Raw genomic sequence first — 16583 nt, forward strand, 5'->3', positions numbered from 1 at the left:
GTTACAATAGGGTCCTTGCACCGTTAGTGCTCGGACCCTAATAATCTTTTAGTTCTACAAAATGTAAAAAAAAAATCCTAGAAATAACCATATAAACAGCGACAGCAAACTGATTTATCAGCGATCAAAATTGGCAATTTTCAAAAATGAACCAATGGATGAATCAGCAAATAATTTCAGAAACAGACAAAAAGTTCCAAACTGTTGACCCCAAATACTTCAGTTATACTCCTCGATAGTTGAAACTCTCCGTCAACGAAATTACAAAAACTATTCTCTTGAAATCTACTGAAGTTCATCCAACGCTGTGTGAAAACTTTTCCTGAAAAGAAACCGTGTAAAAATCAAGTCATTAATAACTTGGCTCTTGTGCGCTAAAAGGGGAGGACGAGTCTTTCTAGTTCGGTGGTGAGTGGACCGGACTCCTGTTCCTGCTGAACTGAGCCAGTGGTTCTGTATGACTGATTATCAGCTCAGTAGGCACAGGAATCCAAGCCCAAGTCTCTGCCTTTCTCACGAAGTGCTGGCTATGAACTTTTTCTCCTTTTCTGTTGCCGTGTCTGTAATGAAGCAAAAAGCAACGCCGACTCAGGCAGCGCGTCAAGCAGTGTTCCCATTACTTTGCCAAACCCACAAGAAACCGCACTACCGTAGGTTCCTTTAAAGCTGGTGAGACTGTTCGATTTTACCAGCTGGTGAAAGGTGTGGTTGACACGACTCAAACCTCACCGCTGCTGCTGCTGCTGCTGGCACATTGTTGGCAAAAAAAAAAAAAAAGATTCTACAAGACTATTTTAGGAGTCCGATCATAAAAATCGAAATATAAATCCATCAAAATCGCATTCCTCCACCTTCTGTGACAAACATGCCGACATACTGCATTACTTAAAAATCGCACGAGTTGCCAGCGTGTGCTTTGAAACAGCATCCAATGCAACAGCTCCCTGAAATAAACCCGACATTACGGAGACAATCAGTCAAGTTTAACATGCGTGACGAGGAGAGGATGTGAGCGTCGTGGGCCCCGAATAAGTTTATTTTCAGTGTCTTTATACAATGCTGCTTTGTCCTTTGATGTGCAGAGCGCCATTTCCCTCCTATTAGACTGTAATAAATCACCTTTTAGATACGGGCTCTGATGGCAATTCCTCTCTTTTACAGGCCTTTGATGGTCATTACTCTTTTAACAGGCCCTAAATATAGGTCTAAAAATGGCAGGCTCCACATGGCCCTCATTTCTAATTCACACATCTGTCCTCGTTTAGTCGCCATTTTGTCGTCGTGAATATAGAGCGCTGTAATACCTCCTCCCGTTTCTAATTGACAAAAAAAAAAAGACTGACCAGTTTTAAAAATACTTTTTTCGGCCATCTGTCGCCGTTTTGATGAGCGAGCGCTCGGTCCAGAACCGTATAGATCTGCATTACAATTAGCTGCTTTTTAAAAAGGTGGAAACCTACAGCAGAGCTCATGCATGTAGGGGCTGCTGCTCAGGACTTAGTCACACGTGATTAATTCTTCGCACAAAGTCCAGATGCAGATATGGACAGCTTGCTGTTAGTCGATGTGTGCTGCACTTAGCAGGAATCACTTCTCTCGTGCTGCTTCTTGTTTGGTGGGGAGATGCAAATGGAGGCCGTTGTGTAACAGCTCCACAACAAATCTATTTCTCGGGACATGTGAAAACGATTTATTTATCACTGTGTTGGCAAAGAAAACACAACCTTGCCAGATAAACTTGCTTATATTGCTGAGAACGTTCATCCTTTGTTTGCATTGTGTTTTTTTTTCGTGGTAAAGCTTATCTTGACTAATTCGGGAACCTTCTCTCGGTACACTCTGTAATGCTTGAAACAAAGCATGTGGTGTAACCCAACTGAGAATTCCTGCTATTCATGTTATCAGTGGGTGTTTTGCAGGATCACAGCTTTTTTGTTTCTCCTATCTGAGACTGAAACAACAGAAGCTCAAACTGCACATTAAATCCACCGTAGGAGCATTAAATCGTCCCAATAAAGTGAAACTGACACCAAAAACGGTGGAAGGGACCTTGAAATCTTTATCGAGATTTCCATCTCTGACGCCTCAGTCTTGTTTTCCCTTCACAGTGTGGGAATTTGTGAGAATTCGTCGGCTTTATGGCTCTCTGTATCTGGGCTTCCTCGGGCTACGATTACATCAAAAATCAATACATATCAGCCAGTGATGCCCGAACAGCGCCATTCACTGCCAAAGTATTTTGGAGTTGAAAACCCGAGGCACTTTAAGTACTTAAAGGATGATTTTGAGAAGTGATTTCATGATTGGCCCCCGCCGACCTCCTTCCAACGGGTCACCCTGCTGTAGACCGTCTTGACTGTAAAGTCAAAGGAATAGTTTGACATTTTGGCAAATGCGCTTATTCGCTTTCTTGCTGTGAGGTGGATGATTAAGCTGATACCACTTTTATATCTGTTGGGCGAAGCTACAGCCAGCAGCTGTCAACGTGTCTTAGCATAAAGACTGAAAAGCGGGGAGTGGAAGCCAATCTGACATCATATCTGGTTGTTAAAAATGTACAAAAACCTTGTTGTCAAGCAGCCAGCGCTCCTGACTCCAGGAAGTCTCTGCGCCTAACCAAGAAACAGCACTTCATATAACCCCCCCTGTGGAACCGAAAAGTCAGTTTATATTTCAGTTTCTGGACAGAATAAATAAACAATGGTAATAAGTGAGATTTAGAGATGCTGGTAGGCAGATTTTGCAACCTTTGCTCAGATTCTCCTGGGTTTTTTTTCTAGTCTCTGTGCTAACTTAGGCTAATTGGCTGCTGGCTTAATGTATAACAGACAGTTATGAGGCTGGTATCGTTTTCCTCACAATGCATTTCCCCAAAAACTATTCTCTTTAAAATGCTTACTAGGCAAATCCAGAAAAATCATTAAGCTGTTGTGCATATTCACACTGGAAAGCTAAATAACTTGTAGGTGACTTTAATTAGAGATGCAGTTTCATGGACATGTGATGTTCAGGGTATCTGCAGGTCAGGTAAATTGTTAAAGGGAATTGAGACTGTTATTGTTTAAAAAGTTTAAATGCAAATGACTGGCTGTTTTCTTGTATTCGCAAAAGCTAAGAAACTCACTGTGGAGAAGTGTGGATTTATTGTAAATCTGTTAAATCCGTCTGTTTTATGCCAATTATTTGAGTCCAGGTTGCATCAATTTAACTAATTACATCATTAGGAAGTGCTTTAAAAAGTGTGATCTAATTATATAGGTTCTCTATCAAACTGGTGGACGCAGAGAGACAGTTAGTGGAGATTAAGGACGATGACGGTGGAGACAATGATGATGGTGCTGATGATGGTGCTGATGATGGCGGCGGCCGCTGCTCCGGGATTGATGAAACAACTGTCGGCAGCATTTAGCCGAGTTTGGGTCTCCCCCACGCCTCATTAGTACCGCGTTTACGGTTTCTCTCCAGAGACACTTGGCTCTCACCTTCGCTAGAACTACGGAGCGTAGCGAACCGGCATCCTCTGCAGGATTATCCTTCATACTACGTAACCAGAAGGAGACAGAAGCAAGAAGGGTGAAAGTGCCGGAAGATGAAAGGAGGAGAAAGACAAAGCAGGAGAGCGTAGCGGAGCGCCGCTCATTAGCAACGTCGCACGGCGTTGTGAATTTTTTTTGCGAGGAAGGCCGGGTTTAATTCTTCTGAGTGAGAGGATCTCGGCGGAAAGAAGTTGTACGAGTTAGTCTGGAGGAAGAAGAAGTGTGCGATAAGGAGGGAAATGAGATAAGAGGAAGAAGAAGAAGAAGGGAAAGGTGAAGGAAGACGCAGGACAATCGGGCAAACAGCAGAGGGCACGGAGGATGGAGGGAAACGTACAAACACACATTAGATAATTGAAGCAGGAACGTAAGGCCCAGCTGCACACACACACACACACACACACACACATTCCCACCACTGTAAGGAAAAAAAAAACTTAACGGCACATTTCTTTCCTCTCTTTCTTTCACACCCACTTATTGTCTCTCTTTGTCTGCTTGTCTGGGTCATGCTCTCCTCAGGTGCAGAACTTAGCCACTGTGAACAAAGAGGAAATCAATCACTGTTCACCAATCAGCTAAGCTCTGTGTCTGGCTGGAGAGAGGATACAAAAACCTGTCTGCTTGACTGACATGTACACACTCACACACTTACACACACACACACACACACACACTCTTACAAAACACCCACAGTGATGAGCTGCCTCATCATCCTTTTCTCTTCTCCGCACTTCCAGCTCCTCAAGCACAATCACGCACACCCTTAGATAATCATGTCTTCTTTAGTTTTAAGTTTCTGGGGGACGAGCGAGTGAGCGAGCGAGTGTGTGTGTGTGTGTGTGTGTGTGTGTGTGTGTGTGTGTGTATAGGAGGGGCTGTGGTTGCCATAGCAGCCGGCTGGGTCAGGGCTGTGTGGTAATCCCTGGCAATGTGATTTTATCATAAGTCACAAATCATCACGCCAGGAACCCTCACAGCCCAGACATGAAAGAACAAGATCTTCTCTCTGTCTCTTTTTTCTTTTTTTTTTTTGTCTCTCAGTCCAGCTCCAGTCCACAGCTAACCTACTACACCCTACAAAAAGAAAAAAAAAACTTTCTCCTTGTTTTTTCCTCCCAGACCTGTAGCTCCTCGCTCCCCGCTCGCTCTCACACTATTTCCTTGGTTACCCCTCTCCTCTTCTCCCATTCGCCACGCTCGGCTAACCCGGCGATATGCCCCTCATTAAGCGGATCAAGAGGGATTCCAGAGGCATGTACCGGGAGGGGGGGAAGAAAAGAACGAGAGGAGGGGAAAAGTGGGGAGAGAGAGAAAAAAAAAAAAGACAGGGAGAGACCACCCTTCTCTTTTAAAGGGGTTGTGCTTTTTAGGTTTAAAAACACAGAGCAGGGAGTGCGCCTTGACAGACATGTTGTTTTCAGTTAAAACCCTCTCAGCCCGCCTCGGCCTAATCCCACCGTACTGGGGTGAGTGTGTGTGAGGATGTGAAAGGGTACAGGCAGGACTGTTCCGAGTTCAGAAAAAAAAAAGGGACGATGGGGGAACACAAACTGAGCAGTAAAACATAAATCCATCTCCCCACAGTGCAATATGAAAAAGCAGCAAGGAGGTCTGTTCATCCATCATTTTAATTGGAGAGGGGTCTCCGCTGACCAGCATGATCCATTGATGTTTAGGCTTGTTTGGGTCAGTCCAATGGGACGCAATAGTAAAAGTTAGGATATTAATCTCAAACAGCTCCTTCTCCTCTTCTTATTCTCTTTGGTTTTATTCCATTTCGTCCCCTCTGTACTTGCGGTGCGGGTGGGGAGGGAGGGATGACGACGAAGCGGCACAGACAGATAGACGCTACATACGTGTGCGCCGCCTGTATGTTTGTTTGTGCTGCATGTGTGTTTGTGTGTCAGGGAGATTTATCAGGTCTGAGCCAGATGCCAAGCACTTGTCGAGAAAGCCTTTTCACATCCTGTGCAAATGCATAAAGCTGTCTCAGTGCGTGTGTGTGTGTGTGTGTGTGTGTGTGTGAAGATAAAAGCCCGTCTTATAACAGCTTGGTCATGGCCTAAAAAAGGATTTGGTGCTGTAAGTCACTCAGGTTGCTGTGGACATGTATTTAGCGGCGCCTCGTGACGCAGCCGGTGTTGACCGAGGCCGCGGACGCCTTTTGTTGACCTCGCCGGAGCGAAGGTGTGTAAGGCAATAACACGGCGAGCTGATTTCATAGGTGGATGAAAAGGTGGGACATGAAGAAATAAGATTTAGCAGCGTTTTGGCAGATGTGGTGAAACGGAAGGCCTCGAAATCCACCTCGACAACTTTGTATTTTAATATTAAACTACGACATTAACACGCATACTTCAAGGATCTATTTTAAATAATTTATGCCAGAAATTCCTACGGCAGCGTTCTGTTGCTGTTACAAAAGATAATCTGGAGAATTTCCACATACATGTCCGTAGCAGACTATGATGACGATGACGGTGCAGTTTACTGAAGTCACAAGAAAGACTGTTTTGACCAAACCACACTTCAGTTTAGCCAATTAGCCAATTAGCAGGTCAACAACATATTAACTGGCAACTGGTTTAACTCAGTTTTCCAGCAATTTGCTAAACATTTGCTGGTTCTGGCTTCTTAAACGAGACAGTATTTTGCCCGCCTTTCCAGTTTTACATGATTTTGAATTAAATCTTATTGACCTCTGGGCTGTTGTTGGCCTTAGACGCTGCAATTTTTCCACATTTTTCCACAATTTGCAGATTATGCAGTAATTTAGGAAAGTAAATAATCATTAACCACATGACACGAGTTTAATGAAGCAGATAAACTTAGTAATTGAGTGTGAAAACCAAAACAAATGTTGAAAGGATGGTTTTTTTCTACTTATATGGTTACAAATATTTCATGATCCAACTGAAGCATGTCGTCAATATCCTCAATTAAATCCCAACTTGTTGCACGCTCGGCTCTCTTTACATCTTTCACGTCTGTCTCTGCTGTCAAAAACATCCAATGAAAGCAAAATAATTAAAAAACAAATCTTCAAAAGTACTTATAAATATGTTTAAAGTAGTAAAACCTGGGGTCTCCTATAGCATCCAAACTGCTATATTATCCTGCCTTCAGTACCTCGGAAGAATATTTGGGATGCTATATTTAAATTGTCAAGCCGAGATCCACTTAATTGCCTTTTCTCATTATTCAAAGGTTAATGTCAATAGCAGCAGGACTGTTATGAAAAGATCAGCAGCTTCAAAGAGACCTGTCTTCCCTCCAGTCCTCCCTTCCGCTCCTTCTCTTCCTCCCCTTTGCTCTTTTTTTTCTAAACCATAAATTTCCCTCATCCTTCATTTAGTGTCGGACCAATAAAACCCCTCACTGTTCCCAGTCCACGCTTGACAGTTGTGGTTATGCGCACACACACACTCGCTACACAGGAGGAACTTGAGGGGTCAACGGTATAAAAATCGCTCCACATCGAGCGGGCGGCCGTCCTGAGCCCCTCACAAAATGCTCACTGACCTGTTCTCTCTCTCTCTTTTCTTTTCTTTTTTTTTTCTGTCTTCTCTCTCTCGTTTGTTTGAGGAACACATTCCCAAATTCCTCCTCTGACAAACACATCCTGACGGCGCTGCTGTGAAACCACGGAAAAGGCCCCATTCGGAGTCCACAAACACACACACACACATGTGCATAGACACACACGGAAGACGCGCGCCCAACGGGCTCAGGAAGGAATGTGCAGCGAAGGTAGCCAAGTGGCTCAAGTGCGGACCGTCCGCTGGGGCAGATGGAACCGGGATCAGTTCAACACAAAGCTCCCTTTAACATGTCGGACCACGAGGTCGGACACGAGATAAAAACAGTGTCTTTAAAACATGGAAATACTTCAGAACTTCTGAAAAAATAACAATAATTAGCCTGACATTTCAAAGCCAAAGTATTAAATGATACAGAATATTTGCTGTTATTACATTTCTGCAGCCCCTCTGAGCTTCATCATACGGGAATATTATTGGTGCTTTTTTTCCCCTTCGGATGGTTCAAGTGACTCATCAGCCTAATATCAGGCATCTTTTTCCGAACTGAGATGCAAATATCAAGAAACTGAAAACCCAGAGTAGATAACTTAGAATCTCATTTTATGAACCCACACAAATATATTTTTACATTTGCTGACGTCATTTCGGACCGTATACCGAGCCAGTGAGAGCAGTGAAGCAGTACGGTGAAACCGGAGCCCCTCCAAGTCAAGGGGAAAAATTGATTTAGGCTTAATGAGTTCCAAAACCAGAGAAAAAAAACATGGCGAGACACGCAACATGTTTGATGCCGATCAATATAAAGAACTGAAAAAGAGCCTTCACCTCCACAGTCACAGCACCATCTCCTCCACCACTCTGCGAGCCGATTGGTCCATCTCTTCCTGGACTAACGAGAGGCAGCGACGAGCCACGGCCTGCTGCTCGGCGTCCTCCTGGACCATCAGCTCCCCGTACAGATACACGCCCATGGCCTGGAACGCACACGCACCATTAGTTTCCTGCGCCGCTTTCTCCGAGGTCGGATGCCGGTGATTTAAATGCGTTTGGTGCTTTTAATGTGTGTATTTACTTGGTCGTGAACCAGGAAGTGTTCCACGTCTCCGTAAGCCTGAACGTAGGCATGTTTGACCACCAGCTCACACCAGCGATGTCGCACCTGGAAGCCAAAAAGAGAGGAAAAACACATACTTGTTTTAAATATAACACCAGATATGTGATATGAAATAGAAACCCTCTTGTTTCAGAGACTTCTGGCAAATACAGTGACACAACTTGAACCAGAATAGACCCAAGAAAGCAAAGCAAACACCAACAACATCAACATTTACATCCCTTTTGTGCAGACAATATAAAATTTAAAGGAATAAAGTACTCCCAAATACAGCTGATAGCACAGATAAAAAAAATCCTACATAAGCAGAACAGTGTTGATGTGAAGATTTAAAGTTGCCATTGTGAAAGACCATTTATTTTTATGGTTTCTGCAAGTGCACTCAGACATTAATGCTACTAGGTCTCCCTCAATGCCAGTAACGAAAGACAAACAGGTCATCTGACAAGGCTGGAGACAAAGCTGGAAAACTGCTCCGCTGACAATAAATCGATTAATCCAGGATATGAGGATTACCAGATGTGAGGTTTGTTTCAGGAAGAAAATCGTCTCAGTCGTCACCTTTTAAAGTCCCATTTATTTCTCTGATTATGTTCACAGTTTGTGTGCTTGTAGCTGTATGTTTTATTTTTTTTACTGTATATGTGCATGTGTGCGTGTGCATGTGTGTGTGTGCGCGAGAGTGTGTGTGTGTGTGTGTGTGAAAGCTAATTCCTGGCCTTTCTCCCAGAGGATCAATAGGAGCTCTGTTGCCGCGGTTACAGGAGAGATCAGAGACTGGCTCTGTCCCTGCCTCAACCATCATCCTTCATCATCTGCTACGAGCGTGCACGTGAGCGTGTGTGTGTTGTCGAGGCGGCGTGCACGAGCGTTTGCGTGCGTATATACGGATGTGCTGTTGTGCAGAAGACAGGCAGAGGATGATAAAAAAAAAAAAAAGACAGGAGAGCGATAAAAAATTCCAGATGAAAAATCTTTTAAAGCACTGTCACTACTTTAAAGCCAAACAGTTTCCCTTGGCTGGTTTTTTGTGGGTGTCTCACTCTCCTCCGTAACCATCTCCACACACTCGGGGTAATAAACTAGCCCCTTCTGAGAGTGCAGTGACCAAGCGTGGGATTTGTTTTATTTTTTTTAAGTGATTGATTCAATTTCACCAACTAAAGCTTTGGGTACTTCTAAAGCAAATACAGATATTCATTTTGAGTTGACATTCTAGAAAGCATTCACACTCCTAATAGGAGTTTTTGCTTTGTTTGTTTGTGTCACAAATGTGGCACTTCCCTCCATCTGCTTATGTAGCATTTAAATGACTGCGACTGAGCAACGCTCCATTTACGACCGCGTTTAAATCCTCAAATTACCTCTGCAGCCTACTAAATAAGCATAAGTTTAATTGGTCTCCGAAGGGCTTTCAAGTCCCCCTTTCATCCAAATTTAAAATTGTTTTTTTTTTCCCTGTATATTTTTTAGGTTGTTTTTTTTTATTTTCTTGGGAAGCTGCAAAAATCCCAAAGCAGGAGGCAAGTTAAGTGTACTGCTCGTCTACCTCCTGCCCACACGAGAACAAGGATACGTGTGTGTCTGTATTCATGGGAGTGCGCATGAGTGTGTACAGTATGTGTACCCTCTAGTGCCAGCGCTGCCCTTCTGGCCTGCGCAGCCCCGGCAGCTGTTCCCTGTGCTGGGTTACATTCCTGGGGAGAGCCCTGGGGCAGAGCAGCTGCCTGGTGCACCTCTCCTTACCCCCTTCTTACTCTGCTTCCTCTCGCTGGGCCCCTCTCTCTGACAGCACATGCAATTACACAGTGACATTCCTTCATTTATTACTGCACCCCTCCCTCAGCCTCCACCAACGATCCCAACGCACACAAATGCTACAACTGTTCCTCAAGCACCTTGTGTGTGTGTGTGTGTGTGTGTGTGTGCATGCGCGCACTTACCATGACGAACAAACGTACACGTCTCATACAGTTGGAATCTCACGCAAAGGCGTGCACGGACTAAAGATGAAAAGCGTTATCGTAGCCTTGACTTGTCTAAATACTGTACAGCAGCGTTTGGGGCAATATTCTCTGAGAATTAGATGAAAAGATCATCTGCACTCTTGTGCCCGGCTACAGCCAAATGTAAGAAATCTTCATTAGTGAGCTTTAGAGATGCTGTTATGCCTTTTTTTAACCTTGAGACACACGGCCAGGCAACTGTTTTCTCTCTGTTTCCATATTTTTTACTATACCAGAGGTGCTTATATCACTTGCCAAAAAGGGGAGTAAGCAAACTTCCTACATCCATCCCTTCAGCTGTTTGTTTCTTCCTTTTTTGTCTTTCTTCTATGTCTGTGCTCCACGACGCGATCTAAATGTAGCCGCTACTGTTTTCTTATCTAGTTTGCCCAGTGGCACCTATTAGGCCTGGAAGGGATTTCTTCCCCCGTGAACCTTCCCCAAGGTTTTTATTATTATTATTTCTGAGACAGGATTTACTTGCTCACTTGAGGAGCTGTTTTTATTTCCAGTCTAATGTGAGCCCAGGAAGCCCTTTGAGAATATCTTTTTTGACTTAAGTAGACAAATAAACTCAGGATGACTTTTTTAGTTCGGTCTTAGTTATTCTTAATAACTCTTTTCCTCTCGTTCTGTCGTCTCCTCTCCTCCTCTCCGCTCTCATCAGTAAACCTGAGCGCCTCACTTACACAATGAGACTCGTCCGACCGACAGATGGGCTTCGACGCACATGCGGGCGTGTATCGCGAAATCAAGACATGGAACTACACACATGCATGCACACGTGCACATGTAGGGTCGCACAAGCGTCTCGCATCACATGAGCCTCATATGAAAGGAAGCGGGCCGAAGTCACGCACTCTCTCTCATACATGCAAACACATGCCCCGGCTCACAAGCGCACCCGCACACATATTCATGGTGGCTCGCACCGAAAGCAGTCCGACTGCACGCACATTAGCTTTTACTACCGTGTAGATGCTCACGCAGATGGCGCACACAGAAACTCAAGGTTGCGTGCCAGTCTTCGCGGCACCTTTGACCAAGAGACAACCTCCTTTATCACCTCGTGCAGCATCTCACTTCAACGTCATTCCGCTTTGCTTTGCAGGGAGACATTGTTGGCACGCAACCAACATGTGGTCAAACAGCAGAAGAAGAAATATCTGCAGGATGGATTCATTGGAATAATTAAATATCAAAGCTTTGCAATATATGTGGCATGAAATCATCACAAGACCAGAGACGGCAGGTTTACTGTATGCTGCCGGGCCTGATGATACAGTCCTATTTGCGGGCGATCAGTCAGTCGTTTCAGAATGCATTCGGTGTCAGCGGATCACTAACAGCCTTTCAGAAGTCATTCCTGTCACCCCATTTTCATTCACTCTAAAAAGCTCTCATTCCCAAGTGAAGTAAACATTGAGGGGCTACTGGAGGCTGGACTCCACTCAGTCCTGCATTTATCCAAGAATTTTAAACAGATCAATCATCAATCATCTGAGGAGAAAGTGGTGCCAGACAAAAGCAGAGCTGAGTGAGAAGAGGACGCTGGAAAAAAAAAAAAAAAAGAGAGAGAAAAGGAGCAACAGACAGAAGAAAGAAGAACAAATGGCCACTTTTATAAGGAGAGACGTAGGTGATTAACCTCTTCTCAATGAGATTACTAGCATTAGGACTGGGCCATTGGCTTCAGACAGGTGTGTGCAGGTGTTTGTGTGAGTGAGTGTGTGTGTGTGTAAGTGTGTGGTTTTTCCAAGCGTGACCATGTGCATAATGGCCCTGCGTATTTTTAGCAAACACTCAAAGTTTTTTTCCTGGAAATTGCAGATGAGAATCAGCTTTCATATGCCAGGAAGTCTGACTAAAGAGGCCTTAACCTAAAGCCGGACCCGAGGCCAAACACAGAATGGCCTCGGGTTTTCGTCACAAGAACGATTGCTAAAATTATAAAACAATACCCTAAAAAAGAAAGTTAGATCACTGGAATAATCTGTGCTTTCATCATTTCAGATTCCATATTGAAATTTATTCAAAACACAGACTTAAAAGCACTCGTTTTGTGTTTGTGGGACCTGAACAAATGGCCCGAGAGTGAGTTTTGAATGTAAATATTTAAAATGTCATTAAGTTGGCCGGATTTAATGCAACAACCACTCAACAGAACATCTGAGCCCCATTACATACACTACTGCCCCCCACAAAACAGCTCATAGAACTAATAAGAACTTGTAAAAAACTAAATATGTATCAAATTTTTCTTTTCAAGACGAGCCATGTGTTAATGATGGAGGTTAGCGTGGACGGTTTACGGGCTCTGACGCAGCTGTGCTTTTCACACTCGTGCTCCCGTAGCAAGAGGCTAAGAGGCGCTGTACAGTAAAGAACTCTTAAGCTGTCCACACACACACACACACACACACACACACACACACACACACACACACACATAAGGCTGCAGAGCACAAACAGACCAAAACACACACAAACTCACAAACATTGTTAATAGCGCCATTAAGGAACTTTGTTCAGTACTAAAACATGAAGTGAATACTTGTGGGATTCAGTCAGTAATGGCAGCTGTAAAGAAGAGAGCTGCTATTACCACAGAATTTACTACACATTGCTAAAGCGCTGAGCTCTGGGACGGGAGAGGAAACCTTCTACTTTTTATTATTGGAGGAGATTGAGGAGCTTGGACGCTCAGGATTACTTGTCTGAGCATGTGCGTGTGTGTGTGTGTGTGGGTGAATGTGTGAGAGTGTGTGGTCTTACCTCGGCGTCTTGATTCTGCAGACTGTAGGTCCTCTGCAGAGCCCGCATTGATGCCACGCTCAGCTCCGATTCCTCCAACAGCAGTTCCAAAAGCATCACTAGCTGGTCCGACGTCAACTGCGGAGACAAAACAGTTTATAATATTAATAGCGCCGACTAATACGAGCTCCCCCGTGAAACATATTGAGACAAATGTATTAAATATTATGAGGAAATAAGTCACATCTTCCTTACACCGGCAGCATCAAACCACCCAAACCGGCAGACGGGCGCGATCATTTACATAATGGATAGCGTGCACCCACTCACAAGCACATTTACATTATTTTCCACAAGTTTCATTTTCTTCTTCTGTGCTATGAAACCTTTGATGAAAAAGCACATCAATATAAGTCGGGCAATTAATGCAGCCTTTCGAAACAGAAGCAACGGTAAAACAATAAAACAGAGCTTGAATGGTTATTAAATAAATATGTTAAATCAAGTGAATCTTGTACAACTGGGAAATATTACAAAACAGGCAAGGACAAGACAAAAAAAAAGAACAAATGAAGGGAAATTATTAGGATTCGACGCAAGAACAGAAGGAGAGGTGAAACAAAGCAATGAAGTTGTCTTTTTTGATTTTGTCCTATTGTGGAGAAACAAAGACAGGAGCACTGTTCAGGGACACAAATGGCAAAAAAAAAAAAAAAGAAGACTTCTTTTAGAACATTTATTCTTTGTAAGTTGTAAGAATGCTGTGAAATCCCTGATTGCAGTGACTAAAAACTGAGAAGAGACGAAAGGTTTTCAGGAAATAGGAAACGTCTTACTGTTGCTTCCTAATCGTGCGTGCTCTGATTGTGTTATCCTGAGGTGGACCTAAAGGAAAACACCTATTTTCTTCTGATGACTAACATCTTCGGGGACTGCGAAAACTCACTGGTGAGCTTAGACGATTATTCTGAGGATGGATGTGGGCAGCGATATGAGAGAGTGACTTCCTCCTCCGGGGACAGCTGTGCCTAGCCTTGCCTGCCGCTCCTCCTGGATACAGCCAGCACTCCCAGCCTCTCTTTCTCTCTGGTCCCAGTCTGGGACACAATTAATGGCTGAAGGCCCCGTGGAGACTGATGTGAAAATAAGTATGAAGCGTGCGCGTGTGACTGAGCGAAGCAGAGCGCGAGAGAACAAGAAGAAAGGCGAGAAGGATAGTGACAGTAGGAGGAGGAGGTTGGACGCATGCTGGATGTGTTTACCTCCTCTGTGCAGGTAAATACTGGAATAGATGGATATATGTTTTGTGAAGAGCCCGTCCATTCCAAGCTATCTTTGGTAAACAACCTCCTGAGCGCTGCTGGGAAATACCTGACCTAGAACCAGGAAGTATTTCAGCATGTAGCTGTTGGAGCTGAGGGAATAACACCCAGACTCTAGCTGGCAAATGGTCAAATCAAACACTACTACCACTGCTGCTGCTGCACACACGCACACAGACACTGATGATCATCTAACTCTGTGGAAAATCTGATATCCAGTCTTTCCCTTCACCCTCTATTGACTCTCCTCTCTCTCTCTCTCCATCCCTCCCTCCTCCCTCCATTTTGTGAAGGCTGAGTGTTTTCTGAAGTGGCGTCTCCATCTCTAAAGAGTCTCTTTGGGGCCCACCCATGATCCTTCTCACTCTCCCACCCTTTGAAAAAAAAAGCGAAGAGTCCGCAGCAATAAAAACGCAGCTCTCGCACACAACTGCACACGTCCTTCTGCGGTGACTGCGAGGTCCTGTTGTGCCTGTATGTATTCATGTTGCTAAGGAGGTAATCAATATGTCTGCACCAGTGTCTCCAAAACCAAATTCCTGGTCAGTGATGGTACATTACAAACCAATTATTATTATCCTAACAAACACACACACAGACACACACTGTACACAAATGAGTAGACAGGAACATGATTGTCTCTCTCATCACATGTAACATCTCCATGGTGAGGTTACCAACATCAACAGCAACTAACACTGCTTTCCATAAACTGTCTGATTTGCTTCTTTACAAAGCCAGAAATCTGCTCTGTAAGGACTGTGCTTGTTATTTGATGCCACTCTGCGCTTCCACTGAACTATTTTAGAGGAAAAATACTGTGCTTCACACTTCACTACATGCATAAATTGTTTCCTATGATTAACTGCAATTCAAGTTTGGAGCAGCGACGACGGACTCCAGGAGAACAATGAGAACTACTTAAACTCTCTCTCTTCAAAAGTTGCTTCGAGACATACCTCCTTTAAAAGCGGAAAGTATCTACTCACCCAACCCGCTCTGCTTCATTTTCTACACATTTAAGCCCTGTTGCATGCACCTGCAAACTCGTGGCACGAGTCAGTGTCGTGGAAGGAGGTGTTGTTGCACTTTATTGTACCTCATTTGTACACATCCGGTCATAAAGGGGAACTTATGTGATAAAAACCTTCAGAATTGTGACTTTACGTAAATGCTGAATACCTTTTGCTTGTATGTTTAATGTCTTGTTTGACATTATATCTTGAAAAGTGATCATTTCAGAGTAGCTTAGGTAAAGGTTAGTGTGTATGTGTGTGTGGGTGAATGAGATGGAGGATAAGGGAGAGCAGTTATGGGGGGAAAAGGTGAACTCCATGGCTGAGTACCCCCTTATTAATGGCTAGAACCTTTAGAATGGCACACAAACACTTACAAACAGCCTATACACACAGTTACACACACACACACAGTCCCATGCCATGACTGGGTCATGGGTATCTCTAACAATAGCCCTTAATAGTACAGTGCTGAAAGCACCACTGAGAGGGAAAGCGTATCCCCGTCGACCCCAGCGATTCACGTGAAAAGATGTCTTCGCACACAACGCAGAATTTGACCAGATGAAAGAAGCATTTCATTTCCGTCAAAGGAATGCCAATGGTGAAAAAGCCTTTGTTTCTCCATCTCCCCTTCAGACACACCAACACATATATTTAGACCAATCTCCCTCCTATTATATCTAAAACAATCCACATACCAACATACAAACACCACATCTGTGCGCGGGTCGGTCGCACCAGCTGTATATTGAGTGGAGCCTTGCAAGGACCTCTGGGAAATATGCTGCTGAAATGTCCCCTCACACATTGACCTCTAAACCTCTACAGAACAATGGCGCACACACACACACGTGTGCGCATGCATGCACAAATATAGACTGTTTGCAACTGTGACTGACAGCTCAATGAGTCGCAGCTATAGTAAACACCGGATATGATATCCACCACAAACTATAAATGAAATAAAGTATATATAGTCAAGCGTGTGTGTTCCCATGCGAGGAGGGCGAGTTGGAGAAAATGAGGTTCAGGAGCAATGGAGAGAAGGACTCAAAAGGAGGAAGCAGCTATATTGTGTGTGTGTTTGCGTGTGCGTGTCTGTCAGTACATGTGTGTGGGTGTGTGGGACTATGGGACTGAGCAACATTAGTCATGCTACTGCTGCTGCTGCTGCTGCTGCATAACATGTTTGTGCAGCTACAAAATGAATTGAAGCTCTTTAGCCTTTTGTACAAATTGTGCACCAACATGCTCACGGTATCGGTAGATAGTTTATTGTGATATTTC

The 16583-nt window shown here is 44.0% G+C and overlaps 1 protein-coding gene across 1 annotated transcript in view; it reads right to left on the reverse strand.

The window, feature by feature from the left end:
* Positions 1–16583, reverse strand: part of aopep (aminopeptidase O (putative)) — a 75019-nt gene that overhangs the window by 4688 nt on the left and 53748 nt on the right. Inside the window, exons 14-16 of the mRNA XM_008284052.1 lie at positions 12977–13093; positions 8154–8240; positions 7907–8055 (exon numbers count right to left, since the gene is read on the reverse strand). Coding sequence (XP_008282274.1) covers positions 7915–8055; positions 8154–8240; positions 12977–13093 — 345 coding nt within the window. The 3' untranslated portion in view covers positions 7907–7914. The remainder of the gene's footprint in view (positions 1–7906; positions 8056–8153; positions 8241–12976; positions 13094–16583) is intronic.

This window comes from Stegastes partitus, unplaced genomic scaffold, assembly GCF_000690725.1.
Source record: "Stegastes partitus isolate 25-593 unplaced genomic scaffold, Stegastes_partitus-1.0.2 Scaffold341, whole genome shotgun sequence".
Lineage (NCBI taxonomy): Eukaryota > Metazoa > Chordata > Actinopteri > Pomacentridae > Stegastes > Stegastes partitus.